Source organism: Notothenia rossii (assembly GCF_949606895.1).
Source record: "Notothenia rossii genome assembly, chromosome: 11".
NCBI classification, from domain to species: domain Eukaryota; kingdom Metazoa; phylum Chordata; class Actinopteri; order Perciformes; family Nototheniidae; genus Notothenia; species Notothenia rossii.
In genome coordinates this window covers 13,097,140-13,121,784 of record NC_136910.1, presented here as the reverse complement: position 1 = coordinate 13,121,784, position 24,645 = coordinate 13,097,140, and the positions used below count along the sequence as shown (strand labels likewise).

The following is a 24,645-nucleotide window of genomic DNA, read 5'->3' as shown; positions in this document are numbered from 1 at the left end:
ATCTGGATAAGTCGATGTTCAGTTTGAGTTAGATTTTATCACACGCAGCCCTGTGTGGACTTTACCATTATATCCTCCCCAAAACCTCCCCACCCTAAATCCACACGGACACATGGGTATATTAAAAACAATTTCATATGCTCAAAATGTTACAAGCAGAAACAGATTTGCTATAGATACCAGGAACATGTTTAAATACATTTTAATACAAAAACATTTTACAAGATCAATCTCATGGGTCGAATTAAGGCACATTGAACGGTGTTACATATTAAACGGTTACAGATTACTGCTCCATATTCAATATTTAATACAAAAAGCCTCTAAATCACATGAAACCTCCCACTAAATCCTTCATGCTCTTTGGTATGTTCACATTGTTTTTTTCTCATGTAACATGTGAGACTTTGTGACCTCTGACCTATAAAACAGCACTTTGGTGAGTCTTTCTAAGCAGTTCCAAAAAACAACTGCTGTAATTCATTATATTTTTTAAATGTAGCACATTTTTCTCTATTGCATTGCTGTAATATGTGAAATCACAGACTCCCTAAAAGGTGTATTCAGAAATACAAGCACATATTAATAAAAGATACTTGTTAGTTGGCTAATATATATTCCTTCACAAAGTGTAATAATCATCAAACGGTAATGGCTTAAAAATATATTCAAAATGTATGTACTCCATTACTGATAATACAGATAATAATAATGCAGATGAATACTAATACTGCATTTCCCTCTTAATAAAGACTTGTTGCATATTTTATACAGAAAACATAATTTCACTTAAGTTATTTCTGGAATACACAAACATGTAAAATAGAATCTTCTTAATCTGGAAACTACACCTTTTTCCTAGACTTTGGATATGAGTGACAAGAGGCACAGAGCTAAGCTTCCTAATTCACAGTTGGTAAGATTCATAGTTATAGAATATTCACATGATAATAACTGAGTAAGTTGGAACCACCCAGGAAATGCAATGTACTTGTCTCCACTGAGAGACAATGTACAAAAATTGAGCCTCTTATATAGAGTCACAGTGTCATAGAGGATAATTAATGACAATAAAACATTAGATGCTTAACAGTACAATAACACTTATTATTATCATGTCATTTTAGCAATAGAAGTGTCCCTTTTTCTTAAAAGGTTGTGTATGTAAGGCGAGTAAAGTGTGTTATTGCACGCGGCGGCAGTAGTAGCCGAGGACCTTGCATTTTTCACACAGGTGTTGGGGGTGCTCCTTGCTCTGGTCCGATACATCCAACCCGTCTGGTTTCTCCAGAGGACGCTGGAACAAACAAACAAATAGTTACTCACACAGAAAGATTTGACGTCCTACTTTGTGCAATTACTCACAAATCATAGAATTTAAATCAGCATCACAGCAGACACCAACATGCATAATTAATACTTTTTTAAGTGTACTTTTGCTGGGGGAGTTTGAACTTGATACTTGGCTAAGAAAGTGTTTACAGGCACATATCTCCAAATTCCATTTTTTTTTTTTTACTTTAGTTTATTAATATAATTTTGATTGCAATGTTTTGTTTAGCCCTTTATAATTGATAATAAGGTTATAGACTATAATAATGGTTTGTTAAAAGTGGCTATGATCTTTGAAGAAAAGTCACCTTTATATGCAAAACCGTTTTGAAGGGCGATTCAGATTCGCATCTGCATTTGACCTTTAAGTTTGTCCAAGAGTTACTGTTTATATAATATTTCACGCCATGCCTTTATAAATTGACACATGGCTTTTAGCCCATGATTAGATTTTTCCATCAAGCTTAGTAACTGAATACAGCACACTATATAACTCAACCTTTTTGGTTAAACTCTTAAGTGTTTTGTTGTCATGCCAGAAAATAAAAATAGAGTTTTTTACGGCATACAAACTCATCACACTATAACAAGAAACAATTCATGTTCTACTTGTGTTCCACGTTTTTGATAAGTTGCATAAGATAGTGATAAAAATCAAACAATATAATGTATTTAAAACATATTCCGGTATTTTGCCTGCAACAGTATGCCTGTTCTACAGTTTCACAGGATTTGATTTCCACGGGTACACTGGTTACTCTTGGGCATTGAGAAACATAAAGCAGCTCTCAGCCTCAAGGGTCAAACTACAAGGAAATAAAGTGTAACAATATGCAGTCACAGCACAAATTGGTTTTCTGCCATGTTGAGTGCAGTGAAGCAGCCTTCCTGTGAGGACTCAACTGAAAACAGCGAGAAGGGCCCGTCCAAAACATTTTGAGTGTGTACCACTTCATCTTGGGGGCCCCTTGTTACTGAGGGGCCCCCAAGCAGCCTTCGTCTGTCTGTAGGATATACTGTTACCTGCTTATGAGGGTAAACGTTGATGTGGCACTTGATACATTCTTGTCCCATGTTGGCCCAGGAGTTCCCGCTCATCCACTTCCTCTTGCATTTAGGGCATTTATATTCCCCGAAACACCTCTTCTTTCCCTGGTACGGGGTCAGGCCCTCACCTTTGGGTCGAGCCTGAACAGAAACACAGAGCAGAAAACAGTTCTCACATTACTGACCTTGTGTGCAACCCGCTTGAAGCGTCCTCTTGAAACCCTTAAAAACGAGACATTTCAACAGCTTTGCAAACTTTTTGGCTTTTACATCTCACCATCTTTCACTGGAGGATACTTGCTGACCTATTTGGTTTCTTTGGACGGCAGCCAATTCAAAGCTCTGCGTGATTAGAACGTGAAGTGATAGCAACCCTGTTGGTGGTCAAGAGAGTTTTCCTCTGGATTGAGATGATTGTTTAAGGTCAATGTAAGTAAAAAAAACTCATATTTTTTGATGCTTGATTATTACGGCTCTGGAAGAGTTTCAATTCATTTCAAAGGAACTTTTCTTATCTAATCTAAACTATAGAAAGGCAGTGTAGAAATCCAGAAGACCCCAAGAAAAACTGTAAAAGTTTACTTTTTCTTGCAAGTGGGGTTATATTGTAATGTTTAAGTATAATCTATTTGTTGGAAAGCGAAGGGGAGTCTCATATTTCCCATTCGAAATGAACTCGCTCCATCCAGCTGTGTTCCCGGGGGACCATAAAGGAGGCCCCAGCCTGTGGGGGGACCAATAGGAGAGGCCTCTCTGCTATAGGACAAATACCTCAGGCCCTCAGTCATCCATCCCAGCTGGCTGCAACCCACCAATCAGGACACAAAGATCTTAGCAGGGAGGAAATAAAACCCAGATGAACTCTGCACTTGTATAACATAACAAAATACTTAACCCATCACAAGAAAATAATCTTGACAAGACTGGTTTAAATTAAAATCACCTCGCCCGAAAAGTAGGCCAAGTCAAAATTAAGACTGAATCTGCAGCACCAGAGGAGCTAAACGTCAAACCTTTGTTTTGATTTCCCAGCAGGAACATATGTCAGGTTCAAAACTTCTCACAGATCATTTTATTCATTTCCAGGCTACGTGTGTTTAAGAAAATACGTCTGACTGTGAAGGCCACTGTGAAGCATTCTGAGGCCTGTGTTTGCTTCATTTAGCCACCATAAGGCACTGTGGGAGGTCACTTTTGATGGCAAGTCTCTTTCCCAATCACCTACAGAGCATCATCTTCCTGAGGGAGGAAACAGCTTTCATTCTGCAGAACAAGCAAAACAAACTCTACCTAAAGTCTGGAGCCCACAGGTCAGCAGAGGGCATGGCACAGTCCGGAGTTTCCACCGGTCCCATCAAAGATGTGACACTGACAACCGACAAATGAAAATCACACTGGTGACCTGACAGTGCATGCATGCTCTTATGGAAAGCATTGATGGAAAGCAGGAACGTTTGAGTGAATGCAGAAAAAGGAACAAATCCATCATCAAGCCTTCTGAACTCTAGAATGACTAGTTACAAAAAAAATCATAATTACACAAGGCTGTTTCCCTGAAAAAGGTGCAACACGCTTGGGGCTAGAAATGGAAAATATATTTAAAGGTGGGGTAGGTAAGTTTGAGAAACCGGCTCGAGATACACTTTTTGTTATATTCAATTAAATGCTCTTAACATCCCGATAGCAACGAATATCTTAAATGCTTTGACAAAAGATCCATACAAAAATGTCATCTGTGGAAGCCGTAGTACTGTAAAAATCACGACCAATCATCTTTTTTAAGTAATTGGATGGCCTACGTGCCTGTCAGCCTTCCATCTGTGCACAAACTTATCTCGTGCCCTCATTGGTCATGTGTGCGTTCGTGTGTGTAGGAGGAGGGGCTCTGTAAGGAAGTGGCAGATTTTTTCCGGTTGTGTATTTTCAAATTCTAGCGCACTCGAAAAAAATTACCCACCCCACCTTTAAGCTAGTTTATAAGTTAACAGCTATGCTAGCAACTCTGCGAAGTAGCCTACTGAGGAATTCCGGTGTTTTGATTTAAATGCTAACATCAGTATGTTAACATTCTTACAATGGCAATGATAGCATGCTAATGTGTATCAGTTATGTTCAAACTCTTTGTTTGGCGGGCTAGCATGCTAACATTTGCTTATTAGCACTAAACACAAAGAGCAGTTTTGGCTGACCTGAATATAACATAGACTCGTTTTTCAAGTATTTGTTCGTAACCCAAACCAATAAATATGAAATTATTTGTGATCTGATGTTGGTGTTACGAAAAGTTTAGGGAATGTCTACCAAAGTGAATGTAGATCCATTCAAGAGATGTTGAGATGTTTCAGTCTGGACCAAATTGGTGGAACGATCAAAACTGCTATGGGGCCAAGCCGCTAGCATAGCTAAAATCATGAAGCCAGAATATTTTAGCCTTGGTAATAAACACATTTTGACTAGAATTTCCCATTGTTTGGCCCCCTTTTCTTTGGCACACTGTAAAAAAAAATAAAAGGTTCAGCAACAGACTCTTCACATTTCAAGGAAGATCTTTGCAGCCTGGAACCATGTGTAATAAACTTTTACTTTAGGATAAATAGATGTTAAATTAATTTATTATGTGCATTACAACTCATCCCATCCAAAAGCCATAACTCCAGTTGTTCAACTTAAATCTGCCCCAGAGTGCGCAGAGCGATGTAAAGCTAGATTTTGCTGCAGCAGATAAGCTTGATCCCTGCAGCCTGGTGAGAGAGGCCCAGGAGGTTGGCTGCCTCCCTCTGCCATCATCTGGAAACCATCAGGATAAACAATGGAGTACTCCAAATCCTTACCCCCACCCCTCCTCCTCTTCCTCCTTTCTCCTTTCTCTCTCCCTCATTCACTCTCTCCCCCACTTCTATAGCCCCATGAGACACTCATCCTGGAGAACACAGCAACACCAAGCCTATTGGATACCATGTGGTCAATTACTCCACACTAACAAACCGCAGTGCTCTCTGTCCCTCGCTGGGTTTAATTTGTATCAGACCCCCAGTGCATCAGGGAGAAGCCCAGCTGTTACCAAAGCAAAACAACACATTACTGCCCGTACTGAAGTCCATAGCAACACGTTTCCTGAGGTTTAAAGACTCCTGTGTTAACTTAACTTTCATTATCTTGTGAAGTTAATTATCTCCAGGAGGGTTTAAAGGAACCGATTGATGACCTTCCCATTTTGCGTGTCAGAAAGGCTGAATTTGTTTATATGAAAAATAATTATTATCCAAAGAGAGGTGAAAATATTGGTAGTAATTGGTAACAATAGTCAACGAATTGCTGGATATTTATGAGGCAGAAAGGCCAAACTTTTACTGTTTTGTATCACTATAAAATATATATCTTTCGATGTCGGTTGGCATGCTATTTGAAGACGTCACTTTGAATAATAGTTGTTGTACTACATTCAACTATGATCGTAATTCTACTTTTCTGAGCATCTGCTGATTTAAAAAGTGGTTAAAGGAGACTAAAGGTACTTTTCGAGATAAAAGACTCATGATTTGACAGATACAACTGTAACGTTACGATAACATAATGCAGAATTCATCATCGTCAGAATACACTATTATTAGAAGCTATACTCCATACAGTCTTTCAGCAAATCTTGCACATCTGAAATACTGAATGGCTTAACCTTCCCCCTCTCCAATAAAAATATGATTGGATGCAAACAACTGGAGGCAAAACAGGTTTTCTATTTCCCTACATGGCTCTTCAGATTTTGAATCTTGCATCAGTTCCATTGTTAAGAGCATGCTGAGCCCTTAAACTAGCAGAATGATTTCCTCACACATTCGTTCACAGTTATAATTTTTCTTCTCAGCATCTATTTCACGCAAACATTGCTGCTTTCATACAAGGAGGAATATGGACCAATTTGACTGAGCATCGGCCCTGGTTCAGGGTAAGTGTAGAACATACACAGCTGTAAACTGGTGTTATATTTCACAAAAGCTTAAGTGACAGGGGCAGGTGGGCTGGCAAGGAAACAAGAAACACAACAGCAAAGTATACCCAAATTCAGTTAAAAACACAGCTAAGAGCAACAAGTAGAAAAAAATCTTTTGATTGCGTAATTCTGTCAAAATGATTCTCAGGTTAGTTTTATGTCATTGGCATGTTCAATTTGTGCAAAACAACCTAAATAGCAAACAATTCTGCCAACTCTAACCATCGAAGAAGACTGTTACAAGATTCAAGGTTCGGAACACTACTAAATGGTCCATGTGCAATTTGAACTTTGAACTGCAATAATAACTTCAATTTTGACTGGTAACAAGTAAATGTAGTTGTTATTAGTATTTAGAGGAACACTTTACACTTAACCCCCATTTCCCTTTCCTTCCACCCTGTTATCGACATTGACCCAAGCCCCCCCCCAGGATGACAAAAGTTATTTATCTTGAAAAAAGGCAACTACTTTAAAGCTGAGTTCTACAGCCATCTTTTCCTATATGCTTCTTATAGCTTTGAGTAGATGACAGACACTGTTTATCAGAGGGAGTCTATCTACCCCACATACCAGGGTTTCTTCTATCTTGCTCATCCTCCCCAGCAGAGGATCTGGCCAAAAGCAACAGACAGCCTACTGAGGACAGATAAGACGTTTATCAGCAGTGAAAACAAACGGAACAAAGCAACAAAGTAATCAGAGTGTTACTTGAGATTCACCGGTTACACATCCTGCATTGAACTGTCCGCTCCACCTGAAGTTTACATTGTTGGAATATGAAAAATAGTATTTTAACCAAGATATTAGCACTAAGAAAATACTGATTTTTTAGTATCGACAAAACAAAAAAGACTATGTTTGTTAATTAGCAGGATTCAAACAGAGACATGCTAACAGTTTCCCCCCGTTTTCAGTCTCTAAGCTAAGCTAACCATCTTTTGTCTGTTCAAATTGACTGATATGAGAATGGTATTGATCTTCTTATCTAGCTCTAGGTAAGAATATGAATTTCCATATTTAAGCTTTGCCTTGCAAGTGATACTACAAGATTAACATGTATTCAGTGTTTTGGTGTTAGATGACGATATTCAGACTAGTGTAGTTGTTTCCTGCTTGCCTGATAAGAATACATAAATCTGAGGGATACTGAATACTGCAGCATATTTATTCTACAAGGAATGGTTTAACATTTTGAATTAATCGCAGGATCAGAAGGTTTATATTTTTGCATATCCCAAACTAAATACAAAACTATTGCCAGTTGGCAAATTGGCTGGGCAAACAGAGTGGGAACAGTGGAAAAAGTAGCATGACTTCTTCCAAAGTTCACAAACAAACACTTTTTATCTTGTCTGTTTAATTCGTAGAAAAACAGAATCGTAAAACACCAAATCGTAATTTATAAAAACAACTTTTCCTTTAAGGATAAGCAACACAATAGAGTTACTGTAAGGATATTGAATCAAGGGATACACTTAAGAAATTAAACTAAAAATATCCGCCAAATATAAATAAAGAAATCCGTTTGAATGCTATTATCAAATGGTCCTCTTCCTAAAGTAATTATCAAAGCAGCCTTTTCCTTTCCATTCAGAACTGATTAAACTGTGAAGAAATACACCCACTTCCTGTGCTACCCACTGTTGTTACAAAAACTCGTTCTGGATGTAGACGTCTCTGGGCAGCTGCTGGCCCTTTAAACGAGTGTCGGACGCTCCTCTGCACAGACAGAGACGGGGACGGAGATGACTGCAGCCGAGCAGAGCTGAGCGAACAATGCAGCCTGACTTCCTGACCTTTGGTTCCACAGCCCCTCTGCAGAAAAACAATGCTCTCCTTATTTAGCCCAGGCTCTTCCCACCATACACCCATGTACTGTCAGCACACTGTCACTAGTGTATTCTCCTTACAGTAACTCGGTTCAGCTACTTAATTGGCAGGGGGTCATTAAAATGTTGTGACCCTGGGTTAACGGGTAAAAGGTGTTAAACCCGCACCACATTTGGTCACTTGGTTTAACACGGAAAAGGTTTTGCAATCAAATGGGTACAGAGGAAAGAGGATCTTCAGATGGAGTTAATGGCAAGTTGGAAATAAATAGATCTTTCTGCAATCCAACAGTAGCACGGCACAATATCAGTATAACATGTGATGACTGTTAAATATTGCAACAACACTATTAGGCTATAGATAAACCAATATTAAAGTGTATTCAGTTCTGCCTATTTGCTGCTTTAAGTGCACTGCTAAAATACAACTAATTGAACATGTTTTATTTAACAATGCACTCAACACAGACAACATCATAAATGTATTCGTAATGCTTTTTTTTCTACTGATACTCTCTTTCAACTAACTCAAAAGATCCAGCGCAATATTACAGAGTCTTCCAATGTGTTTATCTCACAAGTTGACTTTGCAATAAAATATATTTTACAGCCCTACCCAACAAAGACATAAAAAGTGTACCATCAGTGTGTATTTCACTTGAAGCTAAAAATGCCTCAGATTCCAGCCAACCAGAACAAAAAGCAGTTTGTTCATTAGTTACAGCTTTAACAGAACTGAAGAGGCCTTTCGTCATGAGAACGGCTCAGTAATCAACTGTACGGTTCTGAAATATTAGTAACACATGATCAAATCAGACATCATCTTTCTGAAGCAGAGCCAGACAGCAGAAATGGTTTCCAGATTTTGCACATTTAAGGGGCGTGGCTGCAAAGAGGAATCGTAAATATCTCGGAGTAATCCTTTGACGTGTTAACCCTCTGTTAAAGAACGTAACTTAACTCTTTACTTTGCTGTCAACAGGATGTTTACTACTTACATGCAGAGCACAGCGGGGATAGCATAGTTAATCTTTCAATAACTGAAATGCATGTACTCCACCTCAATTGGCACTTTTCACTATTTTTCCTCACCTAAGGCTTCCATAGAGTTACCATATGTTTCTTTATCAAAGAAGCAGACCTGTAGAGTTGACATGGGCCCCATTCCACCCAGATTGAGGCTGTTAAAGGCCCCGCACACCCACTTCCTGTGTGCTTCTTCTCTCATCTTACTGAGCCGTGACATTCTTTGATTCCTGTCCACTGCAGCTCCATTGCAAACCAGTCGGCTATGGAAGCAACATATACAGGCCATAGAAAGTCACTGTTGCTAATAAGAAGTGTTTTACAACTCCATACAAAAACAGCTTTTAAATGGGAATTTGAATTGATTAATGCCTCTTTATCCTTTATTTTAAAGAAACATACTGTTCAAGGATGTACTTGGTTTTCCTTCTGGTCAGGTTATAGCTCAAAGAGGCCCTAATGACTGACATACTGTATACACAAAAATAAGTGTCAATTTTTAAGAAAAACAAACTGTAATGAAACTGGTTGGTCTCAAACTTTTTCTTCGTACATATTTCTGAAAAACCAATGGATCAGCAGTAACACACTTTCTGCAGGTGTGCATGTAAAAATGTAGAGAGCTATAAGCTCACTGCAAATCATTTTCTCCACATTCCTCACATTCCTCCACTTTCTATGTTCCCTGCTGAACTGCACCAATCGAAAAAATAGGTGACAAGCTCTCAGAGCTTAGGCCAGGTTAGAAAGAGAACAAAATGTGGTAGTGACAGGACAGATTTGAGGACATAGACATATTCTTGCCAAATTTCTACTTTGTGTTAAGTTAAAGGAATCTCTTTGGGAATTTTCTCATTCAATTGCTGCATGATGAGAAAATTGGTACCACTCATACAGAACATAATGTAGGATAGCTGGTGGTGTCCGAAGCTGGGTAGCATTTCTAGGACAGAGCAAGGCTATATCTCCCCCCTTTTTCAGGTTTTAATGCTAAGCTAAGTTTACAGGTTCCAGCAACATACTGTATTGACAGTATAGCCGCCAGACTCATTAAACTCTGCTGATTAAGCGTATATTTCCAAAAAGGACTAACTATTGCTTTGAGTTCATATGAAATTCAACACACTGCCTATGATGCAATTAAATAATAGTGAATGATAATTAAAATTCTAAAGCCATTAGTAAATCTTTGATGAAGATGATCATTATATTTAAGTTCGATGTTACCCCCCATTTGAGAAATGTGCAACCCTAGGAAGTTGTACAGCTTGGATTTTCAGCTAATTGAATTTCTACTTTTTGCTCGGCTGCTTCTTGGTCGCATCCTGTCCATCACTCATGTGATTATTTCCATTACACCTAACAAATGTCAGGCATTTCCCTCTGAACATGATCAATGGAGAACCGCAGCTGCACATAAAGCAGTGGTAATATTTCTCTCGTGTATGGAGGAGAGGTTGTGCCTAGTTCCACAGAGAAACCTATCATCTTTCATTAAGGCCTGCTCCTAGATCCAATCTGGCATCTGCTGCTCATTACCAACATGCGTTGGTACATCTAACTCAAATATGTGCTGAGGAATCTATTTCACACTGAAAAGATAATACAAAACATCATTTTCTAACTTGGACTTTATAGTTCTAATAATACTAAAAACTTTGAAGAGGAAGATGGTAGATTTGAACATGGAATCAGATGATGTCATGATCTTCCCCTCACCAGACAGAACATCATTGTTTGATGCATTTGATAAACAGCTCAAACTGCAGTTTCTGCACCTGACTGACAGCAGCACTGACTGGCTCACCTGAGGGCAATCTTTGATGTAGTGGCCTTTGTTGAAGCAAAGGTGGCACAGGTAGTTGGGCGGCGGCCTTTTGCTGGGTTTACGTGACTCCGGGGACAGGGAGAGGTCGGAGAAATGGTCCGCCAGAGAGCTCAGGCCGTCCACGATATTATTGAGGGACTCGTAGGGCGAGGAGCTCTTGTAGAAATTGTTGTTCAAGGCCTGCCAGAGAAAAAGAAGATCATTGTGGTGACTCTACAATGAAAGAGCATTTCAAGCAGCGTGTCAGTCCATCCCCCTGATTGATTTTCCTGTCTGTGCCTCTGACAGTAGCCAACTTTATTTCAATCCTGCAGATGTGCTGCCTTTACTGCATCTAAACTGTGTGCCAATAGTGTCCGTTTCCTTGTCAGAACAAAATGTCTTTGTCATGCGTTCTTTTGGCACAGCACAATCAGCATCATTGTGTCTCTAGAGGAGACGGGTGCTATGGCACCGCAGGGGCAAGCATGTAGAACAGCCTGCAGACACTAGCTTTTTGGCACCACCGAAAGATAATTGTGATCAGATGTACATTGCAGTGCTGTCCACGAGACATGAAACCTCTGCATGTCTGTGGCATGTGCGCACTGACATTTCTTTAGACTTGCTTATTTTAAAGTTAAACAGCAAATTATGACTTTTCATGCCAATTATTTACTTAAAACCTCCTTTTGATTCATCTCTATTTTCCATCTTTTGCTAAATGTGTTGGTATTAAATTAAACAGCACCAGCCCCCCCAGAGTGCACAGCATACTCCTCTGAGTGAGCAGAGGCCGGCCAGGGTGAACTGTAACATTTTAAAAAGCTTGTGAGAGGTCTTTCTCAACCTGCCATTCCCCCTGCAGCTGCACACTGACACCAGAACAGTCTGAACACACTCAGGCACTATACCAGGGTACAAAACACATATTCATACTACCCACTCACCACAGTGCGACCCAATGGAGGCATGCAGGTGAGGTTTACTGGGCAACACAAATAACCTGGAGTGAAAAATGTGGGTAGAATATTCATCTTAGGAGAGAGCTTTTTTTTGACATGCAGCAAAACAAAGATGATTAATGAGTGCATGGATTTTTTCAACAGAGCATGAATTATGTAGCCTATATATGCAAAGAGTTGATAATTAGCACGATATGACATGACATGAATTCTACCTCACTCCTCAGCTGGAAGAAGTTGTTGAGATAGTTGGCGCTCAGATCAGCTGCGGTGCGCTTGGAGATGTTCATGTCCTGAGAAGAAGTGTCCGATTCGGCTTTGAACGCATCAAAAGTGCTGTTCTGAGTGTCTTGCAAAGACATGTAGACCCAGTTGAGCAGCTGCGCAGGTTGGTACACAGGGGCACCGGTCTCTATAGCAGACATCATTTTTGCTTTTTGGAGGACTGCACCTCTTGGAACAGGGCCGTCAGAACCACCGGATTTTCTGGGTCACACAACTTCTCTCAGTCATCCCCCTTGCTCCAGCTCTTAGAGGTGCGATCCTTGTGTTCACCTGGGGAGCCCTGAAGGACCCCAGTAACCGGACAACTGTCACAGGGGAGAGCGCAGTGGAAGCATGAAGCGCAAAAGCGTGAATGCCAGTGGGAAGCGTCAGGCAGCGCAGCAGCCAGGACTGTGGGTTGGGTCACAGCAGAGAGGAGGTCCATAAAGAGTTTGCATCTTTCTGCAACACTTTTTTTATTAGTTATCCACAGTAGCCTACTGGGTAGCCTGTTTCTGAGGGGGACGATCATTGTATTGTAGAGCTAGGCTTATATGATCTCAAACTAAGCTTTATAATGGAAGGGGGAAATGTGTTATTTGTTTGAAACCCCTTTACTTTTTGGGTTATTTCATTACAGAACATTGTACTTGTTGTCCTTTTTTAAGTTATGTCCTTTTTCCTGACACTTCTCTCTTTACAGTTTACAACAACCATCTATAATTTAAAAAAGAAGTCATTTTTTTATTAAATTAAGGACTTGCCTTTTGTAGAATAAGAAAATTCCTCACGTCATGGTCCTCAGGTAGGCTGACAATAAAACACATAAGGAACACTGACTTTCAGTTTTTTATTTGAAGGTAAACTTTTATTTGACTACAAGGACAAAATGATGAATGCTGCAATGCACAACTTGAAAAGTAGACTGCTGCCATCTAGTGTTTATTTTTTTATACACAATTCAAATCACTAAACAATTGAGAACATGTAATGTATTCAGGGCAGGGCTGGCTTTTTCGTCATTTAAGTTTTTAGGCGCTTCAAAGACTTAACGATTTCATATTTAAGTAGTAGGCTAAGTTCTAAGTAGCCTAATATAAATCAAAGTTGTTGTTGTTGTTGTTTTTTGCAGGAAATACAATGGCCAAACTTTTTTCTTTACAATGTTCACATGCAAAATATCAAATATGATATGGAAAAATCAAGTTTCACAATAGATTTGTTTTAAACTTAACTCAATTATCCACATTATGTATCCACGGAAACAAATCCAATATTCGTCTTTTCATATGATCCAATGTCATCTGTCGTGAAAATGGCGATTTAAGCCCACAGCTCGCTGACTCAACGCGAGGCTGTGGATAATAACAGAGTAAAGGTTATTACTGCAGGACGGAAACAATGCTGTGGACCCACCCACCTCCCCGGGACTTCAATCTCTCTCCACTGCTCTGCTGCTCGTCTCTTCCTCAATCTGAAGTCCGTGGCCGATAAGTAAGTACATCTTTGTTATTGACTGTAAACACTAAATATCTGTACTGCGTTTCATGTGACAACGAAGTAGCCTACAACATTACTTGGATAGCGTTAAAGGCGTATGTGGATTACTGAGGAATGTAGGAAATTAGCCTCGCCTCACTAAGGCATCACAGTTGGTGTGGGGTTGCTCAACACCAGCTAAAAACGTTTCTTCATAGTAAAAGTCTTAACATGGCGAACGGAAATGTTGTACTGTAGCTAACGTAGTATTTGTTTGCACCATGGATGTATAAAGAGAACCATGCTAAATAAAATGCAAAACGTTGTCTTGGAGTATCTTGTCACGCTAACGGACCGCAGGATACTCTTCGACATCAATGACGATGTTAGCGTGACGTTCAATGTTAAGTTAAATATCATTGCGTAGGCCTGTTATACTTTATTATTGACAGCAGCGGAAGTAACCTATTGTAAAATCTTAGCGTTGCAGAAGCTTTAGTTGGCGAATTTTGTAAATACAGGCCTTTGATAACATCGCTTTTTAATGGTGCTTTCCAGTGCTCGTAACAACAAGCAGGAAGTGTAACTACTGAATGGCCATACTGGTGCTTTAAGGTAGGCCTGTAGATCCGTTTATAGGCTTACTGGAGTGTTATAATTGTAAACTTGAACAAAAGCAGCAATCTGGTTTCAACTAGTTCGCTGTATAAATCGAAAGTTTAAAACATGTAAACCACGTCGGGCATTGCAATTGCGTTTATTTCTAAAAATAAATAAATAAACGAAAAAATATCTACTTTTTTAAATGTACGTTTAGTTATCAAATGCCGAACATTCTTATATCAATCATATCATTGCTCATACGTCACTCATACCATATATTTTCCATCCTTGGGGTCATACATATGTGGTGTGGTGGAAATTCTGATAATTACAAGAGCATTTGAAAGCATCACGCGGTCCAAAGGAGAGGACTGGAAAGGGAGTGTCAACAAAAAACCGCCCTTCATGAAGTCACTACTTACAGTGTGATTATGTCAGCCTTAAAAACGATATGATGTATCTTTTGAATTCAGAATAATTACATCTGAACTTTTACCAGCACTATGTAACCGACATGTATTTTGCCTGTATTACTATAAACATGTCTTGTTTACAGAAGGAAAATGTTGAGTATTTGTAACATTTAATCATATTTACACAGTAATGAGAACTACTTTTAATAGTACATGAATGTTTTTTTTTGACAACTGTTAATTACATTTTTGCCGATATTGGATTGATTTTATATTTGTTTTACTAAATTCAAAGAAAAGTTTGAAAAGAACGGGTCAATTTGGAGCAACACTAGCATTAGCTTTTTTCAGTCTGTTTTGATTGCTGAACACATTCTGTAGTTTTTATCCTCTTTTGACACTCCATCATCGCACTCCACCCAATATGCTCCACAACATAAATCTATTTTAGTATACCGCAACAATGGAATTATGATCAGTAGAAATAGCCATGACATGGGACCTTTTATAAAACCGATATTTCTCTAGAAATTCCAAGAAAATCATGTGGTGTTTTTTTTAACGGGTGCTGCAATCAAAAAGACTCACATAGCGCTCATACAACACATCGACAATGATGCATTTCATTTCACTTTCAGGATCTGAAGATGAGCTACCCAGGATACCCTCAGTCCGGTGGATACCCACCCCAAGCAGGGGGCTACCCACCACAAGCAGGGGGCTACCCGCCTCAACCAGGAGCATATCCACCCCAAGCAGGCGGTTATCCTCCAGCGGCAGGAGGCTACCCCCCAGCAGCGGGCGGCTACCCCCCACAGGCAGGAGGATACCCACCCCAAGCAGGCGGTTACCCTCCCGCAGCAGGTGGCTACCCCCCACAGGCAGGAGGATACCCACCTCAGGCTGGTGGTTACCCCCAAGCAGCAGGTGGATACCCTCCAGCAGCAGGGGGCTACCCTCCCCAGGCCGGGGGTTACCCTGCCCAGGCCGGGGGCTACCCTGCCCAGGCTGGAGGATACCAACCACCACCCCAAGCAGGAGGCTATCCTTCCATGCCTCCATCAGGTTCGCCTCCAAGATATTTTTGAATGTTGAGAACTTACATGAAGTATTTCTCTCCTCACATAAATATGTCTATATGGCTGAAATAAATAATATCAAGGCCATCTATTAGTTAAAAAAAAAAAATCACAAATGCAACACTCCTATTATATGCAGTCAGAATTGTCCTTTAAGTAAATCGTTTTTTGATTTTATGTCAATATTTTCCTTGCAGGTGGAGGCTGGGGTGCAGCACCAGGCGGCCATGGAGCGGTATATACATTCCTATCTCACTCTTTACCTCTGACCGGCCATATTAGTAATAACATATGGACTGACTTCAGCTAAATCTTCTGTTTGCTCAAACCACCTTATCTCCTACTTAAACCCTATTTGCTATATAGAGTTTGTAACCAAGCACCTAACACTTAACACTAACAGTTGTCCTCTGTTTGCAGCCGGGAGGGGCTCAACAGGGATATCCAGGGGGCCCGGCTCCGGGCCAGCCCATGCCAAATTACCCAGGAGCCCCTGCGACTAACCCCTCAATGCCTGGATATGGAAGTGGAGCTCCGTCCCAACCTCATGCACCTGCCATTTCCGTAAGATGCCTTTGTTGTCACCGTAGGACTTCTCTAAAACTATGTTCCAATGCACATACAGGCAGATACTGTGCAGTATCTTATATGTTTCTTATCTTTTTTTAAATGTATAAATAGAAAGGATACAGGGGTTCTTTAAAAGACTTTAAAGGGGCTGATCCACTGAGGGATGTTGAGGTTCTCCGGAAAGCTATGAAGGGCTTTGGTAAGTAAATGGGGTTTATTTGGATATGCTAAACCCAACATGGTTATTTTTCCCTCGACATGAATTGATCCTGAATAATGTTTTTAACAGGCACTGATGAAAGCGCCATCCTTGAACTTCTGGGAAGTCGTACCAGCAAGCAGAGGGTTCCAATGGTAGCAGCCTATAAAACAACTTATGGGAAGGTACGTTTTCTAACATTTAAGATTTTTTTAATGGAAATGAATCACTTTAATCTGTTCCTTCTCACTGACCCTGTAACTCTGTCTAAACCAAACCCTGCTCTTACGGGACTTTCTTTTTCTTAGGATCTTCTCCACGATCTGAAGTCTGAGCTCACTGGAAACTTTGAGAAGCTGGTTCTCGCTATGGTGAAGAGTCCGAACCGCTTTGATGCTACTGAACTCAGGGAGGCAATACAGGTTGGAAACTCAAGTTATTTACTTAGCACATCCTCCATTTTGTTTGTGTTGTGAGAGAAGGAGAGGAGAATTAAAGCAAACAAATCCTCTGAATGCAAGTGAATATCAGAGAAGTTGAAACATGAGTCTGATAACCACTAAATGTTCAAACTCTCTAAAGCAGGTTGTGTTTTCATGTCTTACTGAGGCTTTTCTATATTTTGACAGGGCGCAGGAACTGATGAGTCTTGTCTGATTGAGATCCTTTCATCACGTTCCAATTCAGATATTCTTGAAATCAACCAAATTTACAAAGCTGGTGAGTTTATATTCTTGATTCTAAACGTTGTGTTGTATGTTCATGATATTCAAACTGTGAACAGCAACTTACATTTTAAGACTGTTTAGCTAGTGCCTCCTTTCTTTATTCAATACAAAAACATCGCTGTACTTATAGACTCTACCCACCAGTATTGATCACACACCTACTCACCCGCCCACCCTCTATTTCAGCTGCTACAAAACAAGTACACACAGAAACAAGAAACCACTAGATCTACAAAACTACAAACTAAAAGAAGCCCATTAGAAAATATCAACAGGTTATTTACAAAATGCTTAGCCAACTAACATGAGTTAACACAGAACATAAAAAGGAATGCTTATGATCTCTTTATGGCGTCATCAATTATACATTTATATATATATATATATTTAAAATTAGGATGCCTCAAAGACAAAAAATATTTAAAGAATTTGACTACCAATTTGAGGTATACAGATATCTATCATATTAATTTCTTATACCTATTCTGTAATCTTTATTTAAAATACAACACAGGCCCTTAATACGTCAATTGTCAAACTACTTAAAGTTTTTTTGTATTTATTTATTTGAAAATCAGTTTAAAAATGATATGAAATATTATTAGGCATGTTAAAAATGTTTTATTTTATTTTAGCCTGTACGATTACCCCCTTCTATTTGTACATGAAACATTATTTAAAGAAGTAGGGCCTCACTGAAATGCAAATATTATGTAAATGTATTTCCCTAAAAAGCCACACCTTCCTTCCAGAGTACGGGAAGAAACTGGAGGACGCCATCATCAGCGACACCTCCGGTCATTTCCGCAGACTCCTGGTTTCTCTCTCTCAGGTAGTTTCTTCATGCTTAACACCTCATTCATTTTAAGCTCTCTCAAAATGGATTTGAAACTTTGAGTGTTGATACCAACAATGTATTCCTCCTTCGCAATGTACTTTTAACACAACATGCCATACTCTAACTAGGGCAATCGTGACGAGAGGGAGACTGTTGATGTCAACTTGGCCAAACAGGATGCTCAGGTACCGGTTTCAGTTGGTTTGTGCTTCTTACATTTATGGAGAGTAATTAGCAAGTCCGATCTTGTTTCTTTTTTATTTATGTGTGTTTGTGTTGTGGACAGAAACTGTATGCTGCAGGGGAAAATAAAGTTGGAACTGATGAGTCTCAGTTTAATGCCATCCTGTGCGCTCGCAGTAAGAGTCACCTTAGAGCAGGTAAGTCATTTACTGTCTTTATTGAGCATATCCATATGACTGATGTTTTTCCAGTGCCATAAACACACATTTTGACCTTTTTTAATGCCTTTTTTACATATGTTTTTAAAAAAAAATATTATGACTAACTGTCACGCCTGTGATTCTGGTTTTTATTAGTCTTCCACGAGTACCAGCAGATGTCTGGGAGAGACATCGAGAAAAGCGTCTGCAGAGAAATGTCTGGCAATGTGGAGTCTGGCATGGTGGCTGTGGGTACGTTCTTTGGGTCTCTTTTTCCAAACTGAAGTAGCTTTCCAAACCTGTTGAAGCTTTAAGTATATGTTGAAGGCATTCGTCAAGATGTTTGTTTAGAAGGGCTTTCCTGATACAAATATCTTGCTGGTGCAAACAGGCGCCTGTTTGACCTAGATACCTTATTAATACTTGATGATGATCAAAAGCAAACTCTCTAAAAATAGAACATGTTTATAGCTGCATCAGAAAACACTTATTGATAGACAATCTATTTGGGGTGTTTGTAAAGAGCACAGGGTCAGATTGATAACTGTAGAGTTACAGCCATTTTACTAAGCATTTTAGTTATTTAATTTAGGCACAATTATTTGGCACCCAATTACAGGAAACAAATAATATCTTCAAAGGGATTTTGAGCTTTGTCCAAATATGCTATGTCTTAAATGTTGTGTGGATTAGATGAAGATTGTTTTGCACATAGAAAATGCAAATGTGGAATTAGTTTTTCTGTTTGTGCTGTTATTTATTATAAAAAAAAAGTGGCAGAGAAAAAAAACCTTTTGGAAGTGGCAATAACATAAAACAGATAAATAAAGATACAGCCACCTTTCTTATTATAGTGTAGTTAGGATTTAGCTGCATTACATGTGAATGTTATAATGCTGTAAGCCTCAAGCAATCTGCTTCTTTATAATGTCTTGTATGTATTTCCCTTTGCAAAACAATAGTGCAAAAATGTTATGCAGATTTATCCAAGACTCATTTGTTTACATCTTCTCCTTTTTCCTAGTGAAATGCATCAGGAACACCCCTGCCTACTTTGCAGAAAGGCTTCACAAGGCCATGCAGGTAAAGCTGTTTTCTATAATCTCATTTTATTCTTATACTCACAAACCAACCGCCTCTTGCAGTGACACTGTTGTTGGTAATATTCTACTGCTACAGTAAATGGAAGTGTCACACTGTGATGTGTTAACAGGGAGCAGGGACCAAGGACACAACCCTGATCCGTATCATGGTGTCTCGCTCTGAGATTGACATGTTGGACATCAGACAGGAGTATGTGAGGACTTATGGAAAATCCCTGTACACCCACATCTCAGTAAGTCCTACAAACCAACTTATTTTGACAAAACACAGCAACACCTTTTCCTTTTCATAATGTCTGATCATTTAAAATTCATACTTCCTTTGTTTCGTTTCTCAGGGTGATACCTCCGGTGATTACCAGAAGCTGCTGTTGAAGCTGTGTGGAGGCACGGACTAAAGGAAATGAAGATAAGCCTTCATAGGGACAAAATAAATGTCCCCAGTGAAACAATGTTATAGGAGCTTATATCACCTCTGATGCATGCAGTCAATCAATATTAGTTTTGTATTCTCTTCAGTGGCATGATTTTCTTTTTTCTACAGTATTGTAGTATAAGATTGCCAAATAGTCTTTTTTTTTTTTATAAAGACACCGTAGATAGCTTTGACATTTTTGGGTTGAAGCCCTAAATAAAAAGAGGGTGCCTGAAAATCACACAGTAGAAATGAAGTATATCAGAGTTTTTAAATTGTCCATTAAAAAGCTTGACTGGTTTTATTAGAGAAAGGAAAAATATATTTTCAGAAAATCTAAAGATACAGAATGAGGCAAATGTCTGGTTTATTTAACAAAGTACATATACAAGAATTATCAAAGCCATTCATTTATACATGCATTGATTCTTTGTAACTATGGTAAAAATTACCTCACGCCAATCATTTCAACTGTGTACAAGTTTATATATACCAGGTTGTCGGAGACTATTATACAAGATTTATCAAATTATGTATGACTGAATCTCACACGGAGTAGATATAATCATTTAATGCTTATTCAACAAGCCAAAATTCAATTCTGGCTTATTTTATGTAATGTAAGAAATAACAATCTGCATTCTTATTTGTTCTCTATACTGCTGCTTGCAAGTCTATGCAATTCAGCTTTTGAATTTATATATTCTATATCAGCTTACAAAGCTCTTCTGTAAACGTAAACCTTTCCAAACATTATTAAACATTTAAAGACAAGGTTTCCTTTTTCCTTAATGCTGAAAAGCCAAAGCCTAAAGACAGATCCTGTTGTGCCTTTTGTCAGGGCTGCCGTATAAACTTCAGTTTGTCAATGTTTAACTGTGGTTAATCTTAAAAAAAACTATCTATAATCATCCTTGCACGACTGCAGAAATGCCATACTTACATTACTCAATGATCAATGTTTTGTATACTTTTTTCAGTGTCCTTTACAGGTTTGTATGTTTTACTACCAGTAGAGGGCTCTTGATTCACATGAAATGTCATTTTTGTTTGTTTGGCTTGAACTGAATATCTGTTGCACTAACGATACTCTGCAATGATCGCTGTTACATGTTAATGGTATAAATTGAATGGATGCTATGTACGTTTTCCAACATTTTAGTCCCAGACTATTGAGACTTAAAACGCTTTTCATTTCATTAAAAAAAGCATAATAACATTTTGGCATATCTGGATTTTCTTTGTGAAATGGAATCATGTGTTTTGCATCAAACATTGACTGTGGATGTTTTGCTCTGAGCCGACGCACAATGAGACATTTGCATTTCAAAGACAACCTCATTTTAACCACCTTGGTCTGTACCAGTGAGGCGCGCCACATCGTCAGCTCATCACAAGCTGCACGTTTTGTAAAAGGTGCGAGTAATGTGGCTTACATAAGTGAAGTCTCTGTGCGTGTGCCTTGCTGTTTAATCTGAGAGGGGGAGAACATGCCCAGGTTTGCTTTGCAGCACAAGTGATATTGCACAAAGAGCTTTTCTCAGGGCTATAAATAGGGTCCATATTGAAGACACGGATGCCTAAAGTCTTCTTTCTGGTTTGCTTGCTTGCCTCAAAGTGCAGCCTCAGAGGGGTTGTACACAAATGACCTCACCAAGCCTCACTTCTTCTACACCTTTCTCATTGAGCTACTTCTCACACACTCAAAATGAAAAGCCCACACCAGAACAAAGAGGGATGAATATTTGATGTTTGTGTATTTTCTCTCTAGCCCAGACTGTGTGCCGTGATACCTACTGAAATATATAGGTCAAGAGGAAATCAAATCAGTGGGGCCTCTCATTTGGCTTTCACTTTTAGAGACAAAACAGAACACTTTCCTGATTCTTGATTTTTAGAAAAAGCGCTTTAATTATTTACATGTGGACTTGATGCAACCTTTCTGGGACTTGATCACACTTGGATACACACGCATGCGAGGGATGCATGCATATATTTTATTGGAGATCTCAGATGTGCGTATGGGAGTCGTGTCTGTCTACATCATTGATGGGAGCTGTGAAGGTCAGCCTTTGAATTAGCCTTCACACTTCTGGAGCTTTCTCTTACTTTTGGTAGGACTTTTTGGGTGACTAAATGAATGATGAAATAGTTTTTTTAACACTTGGATACCATATTGTATAGAAATATACAATTCTTGTTTGATATGGTAATTTTGTAGAAAACTCCTATACAAGAATGAACATGAAATACCTAAAGGAAGTATCTCGTCAACTATTTCACAGATGGATTCAACCGTAATCTGAATTAAAAAGAAATCCAATTTTATTGAGATTAGTCCACGTTTTACCTTAATGCACATCACCATCACTGGCCTCTAATGTTAATACTGTTTCATAGACAATCAGTGTAAGTAAGCCTTGACTAAATTGTTGATTTGCAGTGGATTTTTTTTCTGCAGTTGGGGGACATTTGGTTGCCAGGGACATAATCCTGCTTTAAACTTCATGAGTGCATATAAGCAAATTACAAAACCAAAGGATTAGATGAACAACACATAATGAGATGCAGCAGCAGATATCAGTAGCAGCCTGCAGAGCTACAGCATACTCAGCTTGAGGTTCATCCTCCAATATTTGATCAAATATGCCTTAACAACCTGAACAACCGGCTGCTTTTAATAGTGTTTGCAGTCAGTTAAAAACAAAAGCAGCACACTTTCTGTCAAAAGTAACTTACTACCCTATAAATGATTTCCACTTATGTTTTCATTGCATGAGGTTTTAAGAGTGTAAGAGCCTCTGATTTCAATCCAATGTGAGTGTTTCAGGAGTTAACATAATTCCTAAACATAGCAGCTAGTTTTCTTGGTGAGCAAATGGATTTCCCATGCTGAAAAATAAATAATTTGAGTTTTTACGTAACCACTTACATTGTGAAAGCTGTGCTAAACTTAAGTGGGGAAATGTATAGGCACACTGTGTACCGTATTAAGCTTTAAAGCCAGACCCGGTGTGCTCTAGCTAGCTCCAGATGAGTCACAATCCTCATAAAGGCAATACACCGAATCCCCTCAATAATAAAGACCACAGTCAGCAATTATGGTGAACAAGCTCTAATTATAGCTCCACTTTCAGCATTTCTGCAGTTCAGCTGTCTGTACTGAGACTAGATAAACACATATAGATAATCTGATACGTGACTTCATTGTCTGCTTTTAGAGCATTTCAGTCTTAAGGATATCAGTCTTAAGTGACGTTGGCCTCCTTAGAGATCTGATGGATTATGTGGAGCAGAAGAAAGCTCACAGAGCGAGGCAGATGTGTCAGGGGAAAATCCAGATGAGGAACAGGCAACTATACTTACGCATCAGGAGCTATACAATATTCTTGAGATAAAAAAAGCTGTCGGATTTCGCTTTCATTAAGAGCATATTCAGAGCCATATAATTCATGTGTTGTGTCAATAACACGATTCACTGAACATTTTGATGTCATATAAGCGCAAATTTCCTCTCATATAATCACCAACTGACAGAAAACACAGAAATTGAAGAACAGTTTTGCTGTTGTGTTTTTGAGAGCAGTGTTTCTCAATCATTTTGACATGTGAACCCCTCAGTAGAGATTATGGCCTTAGTGTTGCATGAATTGTGATAAGTTTAACTAAACTGACATGTTTTCTGCTTGAAATTGAGAGTTGTAAGAAGTAATGATGGAATAGGCATTCAAACTTTTTTTACTTAATTTTGTGTTCAATACTTTTCTAATAATCTTTTTTCTGGCTCTTGTGGTTGATGTGCTGTAAAGGCCAGTTGTGTTGGGGATGTTTTTGTGTGAAGTCAATATCAGTATTTCTGACAGTTGAATGTACACATCATTTAAAATACTTTATAAAAAAACTCTGAACACAGTAGTGAAATCATCCAAATGCATACTCAAGTACTTCAATACTACACTTTTACTCCACACAAGTTTATAGGGAAACATGGTACTTTTTACTCCACTGCATTTAATGACTTTACAGATTGATATTTTAATACAAAACCATATATGATTAGATTATTTTAGCATATTATATTATTTTATGGCTTTATTATTTTTGAATATTGAATATCAAATAGTTAAAATGTGCTTCACCTAGCCCAAGTACAACATTACAATTTGACTTACAAAAACATATCAGTAACATAAAATCCATTAATAATAAAATAAAGCAAAAATAATAAAAAGTTTGCACAATATTAGATGTTCACAGTGGTTAAAGACACTCTTTTAGTAATAAATACTAATACCACCGTGTATGAATATTTAGTTTTAAGTAAAAGCCTTGCATTTAAAACATTGCTTGAATATCAAAAGTATAACCATTAAAATATAAATTACCAACAAGAAAAACGTACTTATTATGCAAAATGACCTATTTCAAAATAATATATCAAAAAATATATATTATAATTAATGCATTAAAGTCTGCATCAATTTCTCTTTGCAGCTGCTAAATAATTGTTTTACTACAAAGCTAGGACACTTAAACTATAATAATATAATAATGTATACATTGATTCATATTTT

General features: G+C 38.5%; 2 protein-coding genes across 3 annotated transcripts; one reads left to right on the top strand and one right to left on the bottom strand.

Annotated features, from left to right (window-relative positions):
* Positions 1-186: 186 nt before the first annotated feature.
* Positions 187-13,453, bottom strand: LOC307023706 (zinc finger CCHC domain-containing protein 24-like). Of its 2 annotated transcripts, none has more exons than XM_079657176.1 (4): positions 12,213-13,453; positions 11,033-11,233; positions 2,356-2,520; positions 187-1,297 (listed from the first exon to the last, which is right to left on the bottom strand). In XM_079657176.1, exons 1-4 carry the CDS (start codon positions 12,423-12,425, stop codon positions 1,184-1,186), a joined length of 693 nt encoding a protein of 230 aa, XP_079513302.1. In that variant the 5' UTR covers positions 12,426-13,453; the 3' UTR covers positions 187-1,183. The 2 variants fall into 2 exon arrangements, with proteins under 2 accessions (XP_079513302.1, XP_079513301.1); XM_079657175.1 differs by lacking the exon at positions 12,213-13,453 and adding an exon at positions 11,983-12,179.
* A 166-nt stretch (positions 13,454-13,619) lies between these two features.
* Positions 13,620-21,290, top strand: anxa11b (annexin A11b). The gene is made up of 15 exons (XM_079657174.1): positions 13,620-13,755; positions 15,395-15,821; positions 16,033-16,070; positions 16,256-16,399; positions 16,517-16,604; positions 16,695-16,789; positions 16,913-17,026; positions 17,234-17,324; positions 18,085-18,164; positions 18,299-18,355; positions 18,457-18,550; positions 18,710-18,805; positions 19,578-19,636; positions 19,767-19,889; positions 19,995-21,290. Exons 2-15 carry the CDS (start codon positions 15,404-15,406, stop codon positions 20,052-20,054), a joined length of 1,557 nt encoding a protein of 518 aa, XP_079513300.1. The 5' UTR covers positions 13,620-13,755; positions 15,395-15,403; the 3' UTR covers positions 20,055-21,290.
* Positions 21,291-24,645: the final 3,355 nt, after the last annotated feature.